We start from the raw sequence: 6748 nt of genomic DNA on the forward strand, positions 1-6748 counted from the left end.
TCATTCCCTTCTCCAGCCACAGTAGTCCTTCAGAGTGGATGTATGTTTATTCAACCTGTTACCAATCTCCTCTTACTACAAATTGTGCCACAATTAGCAGCTTTGTGCTTTCTACTTCGTATTTTTGCCAATATATCTCTAGACATCTTACTTCTTTGCTCTCTTTAATTTAATAATCCTATGCTAGAGATACTGGGATCCCATGGCATGAACTAGAGATAAGCTCTATGTACAGAAACAACAGCTGCAGCACAGAGTTCAGCCGTCCCTCAGCACATCACTGAAGCCTTTAAAGTGTGCTGTGAATACCCACATTCCCACCTTACCATTTCTCTCAATACCCAACATCTTTTCTTGCCAAGGATAACACCACAAACAATAAACAAGAAGTGCAGGTTTATTTTCCATTTGCATTTGTAAAACAGTTAGGACCAACGTAAAAAAGAAAAAAAAGTTCTGTGGGGAAGAAGTTGCTTTAAAAAGGGAGGACTCAAAGGGATTAGCTACGGCAACTCTGACTGGTCCAAAGAGTGGGAAAGGTACTAGAATGGAACAGAAAGAAGAATGGGAATTTATTGAGGAAGAGGGCCCCGAAGTGGGCCTCGAGGGGGAACTGGAGGCCGGGGAGTAGGTCTGGGAGGAGGAAGGGGGCCCCGCTGGTAGCCATAGGGTGGGGGTCTCGGGGGACCAGTGTACCCATGAGGGGGCATCAGCGGAGGAGGTCCACGCATACCATGTGGAGGCATAGGGCCTGGGTGACCTGCAAAAAGGAAAATATAAATTAGTAAAAGTGAGTGATAGGAGATACTTAATGCTGGCAGATCTGTGGCAGGACAATGGGTAACTGACAAAACCCAAGAAATACAAGAAAAGGCATGGGACACTGGGTGTGACAAAGAGCCATAGGAATGCTAGCTGTGCAGAGGGAGGAAGTCACAGCCTGCTCACCCATGGGAGATCCAAACGGAGGGCCTCTCGGAGGCATGCCCATCGGAGGTGGTCCAGGATGAGGCATCCCAGGTGGGGGTCGTGGTGGCGGCTGCCCCCCAGAGCCAGGGGGTCCAGCATGGGGGTGTCCTAAGCCATGAGGGCCATGGTGGGCCAGCTGCATCTGAGACATCCCTGTGAAAATAAAAGAGATACAAGGAGAAAGACAAAAGTAAAATCATGAAGAGTGCAAAGATGGAGGGAAAAAAGCAGTATGAGAAAAAAAATGACATCAGGAAGAGGAGGGTGATAAAAAGCACTCCTATCCTTGACCCCAGTGCAGTACAAAGGAGCCAGTGACCCAGTCAATCCTCACTCACATCACTGCTCCCTTCCATGCCCGGCCACTGCAACGGTCACTCGGAAGTGTCTAACAACTGAAGTGATTACTCTATTGACAGGACACAGCAAGGCAGCAGACGTACTGCCCCGGCAAAGAAGTTCCAGGAGGATGAGAAAATGGAAGCAAGCAGCCCAAGGTCACAAGATTAGCATGTGCAAATCACCGAGGCGTTGACAGAGCAGAATGTTTCAGGAAAAGCCTCGGGCATCAGGAGCCACAGCTGCGGCAGTGCTGGCAAACAGCAGATCCAGAAAAGCCCTCAGTGCCTACCGTGATGAGCCTGGGGCGGGGGTTACTCTTCGGGGAAAGGGGAGCAGCACGAGAGTTCTGAGAAATGGTACCTAATATTTGTAAGAAAAATTTTGTGAAAATGGATTCAAGACAAAATTGGAAGAGATTACCATAACAAGGGCACTGGCAGGTGGAGGCAGATACCAAAAATCTAAGAGTAGGTAGAGGCAGTGAGCTGAGAGAATATACACAGCCTCAAGGCTCCTGAATGAAGCAACTACAAAGGACAAAGACAAAGAAGGGGCAGCATAACGGCTCAACTGGCTAATCCTCCACCTCCAAGTGTTCCTCTCAGCTGTCTCCTTCGCCAAGAGCAAGCCAAAAACCATTCTAATGAGAGTGGTAAGCCAAGCAGGGACAGGTTACTCCTTCAACACCAAGACAAGCTGACAATGGGAGAAATGGACTCTTTCCATTAGGATCCAGTTATGAACAAAAATGTCTTCTTCATCAAACAACAAAACATACTCTAAGTACTGGACTGCAAATGAATGTGATTCATAAATGAGATGATTAAGGGTGGAGTACTGATTCAGAAATCCGCAGTGCGTAATAAGAGGAGAAAATGGCACAGAATCACTGCCTCCTGCGATTTGAGGGCCACAGTGAAGGAAAAGAATGCAGTGACACAAAGTTCTTCATATTAGGACACATATCACTGCATCATATTTATTCATCTCTCTGGATATTTTTATAGCCTTTCATAAAAAATGTTAAAATATTAACTATGTAAAGATTGTCAACAAAAATACAATAATAAAAAAAAAAGAAAAAAATGTTAAAATAGGAAAAAGATAGAAAAGACTAGAAAAACAGGTTTGAGGGGGAGGGACCAGCACAGTGGCAAAACACATGAAAGTGCTGATTGTGACTCCAGAGCATAAGTTCAAGGCCTGAGTACTCCACTTCAACGCCTTACTAATATGCCTGGAAAAGCATTAGATGATGGCAGCCAAACGAGCAACTCAGGTGCAGGCTCCGGCTCCGGCTCCGGCCTGACCAATGCAGCTACTGAACCAACAATGAGAACGTCTCATCTTTGTAACTCTGCCTTTCAAAGAAGTAATTACCTAAATCCTTAAAAAAAAAAAAAAAAAAAAAGTCTCCCTCTCTTTCAAATAAATAAATCTTAAAATTTTTTTTTGATTAAAAAAGAATAGGTTTGAAGAGCAGACAACACAAAAGTGGATCTGGCTACTAAGCAACAGGACTATGGATCCGGACTCTTAGCAACCATCAACTAGACACAGAGCCAGAAGACATCTGCACACTGAAACTGGACCAGCAGACACAGGCAGAAGAGAGACTCAAGGACAAAAATCTGTAGACCCAGAGAAAGATGAGAATATCAAACTGACTGAAACTGAGGTGTCAGGTGGAGAAACAAATAAAGAGATGAAAAGTGAGACAAGAATTTGACAGAAGGCCACAGTAAGTTTCAAACACAGCAGGGGTCAAACCGCCTGAGAAGACAAAGTCTCCCCTACATCTCCCCTTCAGGGCAGAGCCAAGGGAAGGGAAGCCAAAAGGAGCAAGGACAGGCTACTTCGCAGAAAGCTTTTTAAAAACCAGTGACAGGTATGACAGTCTTTCCTTTCCCAGCAAATAACACCTACCTGGATGGGGCATCCCACCCGGCGGGAAGGGGTGAGGGTGTGAGTGTCCGTGTCCAGGATGTCCAGCCCCCGGGGTTCCTGCTGCAGGAGGGCCATGACCTCCAGCCCCGGGGGGCATTGGTGGTGGGGGCATGGCTGGGGGTATCCCAGGTGGGAGGGCTCCAGGAGGCGGCACAGGGGGTGGGAAAGAGCCAGGAGGAGGCATGCCTATACAGAAAATAGAAAAATCAATGGCAGTGGGCAGAGAATGCCTTGAAAGAACCTGTCCCCCGAGGTCGGTTTTGCCAGGGATGCTGGCATCCCCTAAGTGTGTGTTCAACCAGCTGCTCCACTTCCCATCCGGCTCCCAGCTCACGAGCCTTAAAAAAGCAGCACAGGTCGGCCCAAGTCCTTGGGCCTCTGCACCTGCGTGGGAGACCGGCAAGAAGCGCCTGGCTTACGACCAGTCCAGCTCCAGTCATAGGAACCGATGGATGGAAGATCACTCTCTCCCCTGACTCTGCCGTTCAAATAACTAAATCTTAAAATTTCTTCCCCACCACTCTCATCCCCTCACTCAGAGTCTTCCCTTTTCCGGTTCTTTTTAGTTCTCACTCTACCTCCCCAAACCAGCATATTCAGAACCCAGTCCCCTACCTGGTGGAGGAAGCCCAGATCCCAAGGATGACACGACAGGATTGGGGGCCGAGGGTGGAGGCGGTGCGTCTGCAAACAGCTGATGCGGGCGGTCGGCCTGCGAGAGTGGGTTCTGGGCGGCCAGAAGCCGCTCGGCGGCCGAGCCGTGGCGCTCCCCCTTAGAGTCCTTCTTGAAGGCGTAAGACACGGTGATGGGGCGGTTACAGAGGTACTGCCCGTTCATGGCCTCAATGGCTGCATCCGAGGCATCGAAGGAAGCGAAATTAATGAAGGCATAACCCTTGGAGTTGCCTGTGTCAGGGTCCCGCATGATCTTGGGGGTCTGCAAGATGACCCCGAAGGCGCTGAAAGTGTCGTACAGTAGCTTCTCGTCGATCTCGGGGTCCAGGTTCCCGATGAAAATGTTGGCCCCCACGTCCAGGTTTTTGTTGTGCGCGGAGGCCTTGTTCACGCGTATCGGTTTCCCGTAGAGCTTGATCATGTTCATGATCTTAATGGCGTAGTCTGCGTCTTCCTCACTCAGGAATTCCACAAAGCCATAGCCTAGGCGAGAGGAGACGCAGGAGGGAAGCTGTTCAAAACCAGCCGCCCATCACGAAGAGCGGGAGAGAAACGACAGGCCATACAAGCTCCCAGACAAGGGTTTCAGGGGCCCCAAGAGAAGGGCAGGGACCCCCGAGGCGCGCCGGGCGGGTACTCACCCTGGTGCTGGCCCGTGACCCTGTCCTTCGGCATGTGGGTGTTGACCACCGGCCCCGCCTGCAGGAACAGCTCCCACAGCAGCGGCTCGCTGACCTTCTCGTCCAGGCCCCCCACGTACACGGTCGCATCTGGGGGAGGTGCGAGGCGTCACATGAGGCCCTCCAATGCCCCTCTCCGAGCCCTCGAGGCCCTCCCGGGGCTGCATGCAGCGTTCCGCTGCACCTCGGGTCTCACTCGGGGGTTTTCTTGCCAGCAGGAGGGAATAGAGGACTGAGAGCAGCACCCCTCGCCCGGCCTCAGCCTGCACCCCGCCAACCCGCCCCCAGCAGCCCGTCTCCCGCCCAGTCTCTGGGGAAGCGTGGTCCAGCCTCCCGCCCTGGAGACGTTCCCGGCCTTAGCTGAGGTTTCCCTCCCGCCCGGCCCCACTCCCGACTCGTCTCCCGCCTCAGTCACCCTGGTTGCGCTCCGAGATGGGCCCAGCAGCCATGGCGAAAAAGAGCCCGCCGTCTCCCAGCAGCAGCTCCGCCTCCGACCTCAGTCCCGACTTCCACTTCCGGGGCGAAGGCTGACGTGCGCGCCGGGCGGGGCTCTGACAGGGCCGGAGCGGGCCGCGGCCATCTTAGGGACCAACGCGGCAGCGGCGCCCGGAAGGGCGGGTGTTTAGTCAGGCGCCGCGGTTCCGCTGTGAGCGGTCCTAGTAGGAGGGCAGGGCGAGCAGGCTCCACCCTCTTGAAGTGGGGCGGCCCGTCCGGCCCCGGGTTGTGGGCGTGTGGCACGGCGAGTTAGCTGTAGCATGGCCCCCTGAGGCGGTCTCCCCTCGGGCGTCCGAGGGTTCGAGCCGCAGCTGGCCGGCGTTTGCTACGGACGCGCGCCGGGGAGGCTTCCGGAGATAGCTACCCCCCAAACCACACTGAGACGAGGCTGCTGGAGAGAGCTACCCCCCAAAACACACACACGCTCCGGGACCCCCCAGAACACACATAGAAGATGCTGCGGGAGAGAGCTACCCCCCGAAACACACACACACACTCTCTCTCTCTCTTCCCCCCCAGCCTCCTCAGTCGTTGGCCCCGACTGTTAACAGACATCGAAGGAGTGAACTAGTGGATAGAAGTTCTCTTTGAAATTAAAACTAGCAAAACCGTCTTGTGTATTTTTAAAAAGTTTATTATTATTATTGGAAAGTCAGATTTAAAGAGAGAACGAAAGACAGATCTTCACCCGCTGGTCCAAGTAGCTCAACAGTTTGGAGCTTGCAGCTTGGAGCTGAGCAGATCTGAAGAAGCTAGGAGCTTCTTCCAGGTCTCCCACTCGGGTGCAAGGCATTGGGCCATCCTCGACTGCTTTCCCAGGCCACAAGCAGGGAGCTGGATTGAAAGTGGGGCTGCCAGGACACAAACTGATACCCATATGGGATCCTGACACATGCAAGGTAGCCACTAGGCTACCATGCTGGGCCAATGTCTCATGTATTACATAGCCAGCAAGTCTTTTTGTGACCTAAAAGAAGGGGTCCTCAGGAATTACTCAACCTAAGGAACTTGCTTGCCTTCCTCCTGCCTGTTGGCCTGGGCTTGAGGTAATATCTGAGTGGGAGTTTGAGCAGAACCTGAGCTCCCAATGCAGACCCAGGCTCAACCTAAGAGATATTCTGACCTGGGCAGAATGTTTCGGCCTTATCTGCTCCTAAGTGGGAGACAGGAGAATTCTCTAGAACACCATATGGTCCATATCCATTCTTCTTTTAGAAATAGTGTGCTGGAGGCCTTTCCTCAAGTCTTTGCTATATAGGATCCTTTATCCAAACCCAAGAATCAGTGCTACCAAAATGTATAAATATTGTGCTTTAATGAACTTAAACAGAAATGCCACTACAAAAATTTACAGTTAAAGGAATGGGTGTGTTGCATACCCACTCTATCTCCAAAAGAACCTATCTGGAAAGAAATAGAGGTTGGAATTAAATAAGCAGCAAGTCAGAGTGAGAATGAGGTCTTAAGGCTGTATAGTTGGAACTAATGAACAGCATCTCCGAGGGAAGACTTGACAGCTGGCTAATCTATAAAGCAATTATATTGTGGAGTGTTAGGTTTCTTAATTCTTCAACTCATGAGGAACAGTTGTCTTCAGGACCCAAATGAAAGGATACGAATTGAAGATTAGCACCACCATC

At 51.4% G+C, this 6748-nt stretch overlaps 1 protein-coding gene across 2 annotated transcripts; it reads right to left on the reverse strand.

Moving 5' to 3' along the window:
• Nucleotides 1-379: 379 nt before the first annotated feature.
• Nucleotides 380-5209, reverse strand: SF3B4 (splicing factor 3b subunit 4). 2 transcript variants are annotated; one of them, XM_058660184.1, is made up of 6 exons: nt 5109-5209; nt 4575-4703; nt 3874-4416; nt 3238-3444; nt 949-1122; nt 380-760 (listed from the first exon to the last, which is right to left on the reverse strand). In XM_058660184.1, exons 2-6 carry the CDS (start codon nt 4606-4608, stop codon nt 573-575), a joined length of 1146 nt encoding a protein of 381 aa, XP_058516167.1. In that variant the 5' UTR covers nt 4609-4703; nt 5109-5209; the 3' UTR covers nt 380-572. The 2 variants fall into 2 exon arrangements, with proteins under 2 accessions (XP_058516167.1, XP_004588895.1); XM_004588838.2 differs by having other exon boundaries at nt 5029-5187.
• Nucleotides 5210-6748: the final 1539 nt, after the last annotated feature.

The sequence above is a fragment of the Ochotona princeps genome, chromosome 2, assembly GCF_030435755.1.
Source record: "Ochotona princeps isolate mOchPri1 chromosome 2, mOchPri1.hap1, whole genome shotgun sequence".
In the NCBI taxonomy this organism is placed as follows: Eukaryota; Metazoa; Chordata; class Mammalia; order Lagomorpha; family Ochotonidae; genus Ochotona; species Ochotona princeps.

Coding starts and splice junctions, on each gene's coding strand:
- SF3B4 (XM_004588838.2), bottom strand. CDS start 5,062: ATGGCTGCTGGGCCCATCTCGGAGCGCAACCAGG. Junction 3,445..3,873: donor ATCTGGGCTTCCTCCACCAG/GTAGGGGACTGG, acceptor TTTTCTGTATAG/GCATGCCTCCTCCTGGCTCT. Junction 761..948: donor TCCGTTTGGATCTCCCATGG/GTGAGCAGGCTG, acceptor TCCTTTTTGCAG/GTCACCCAGGCCCTATGCCT.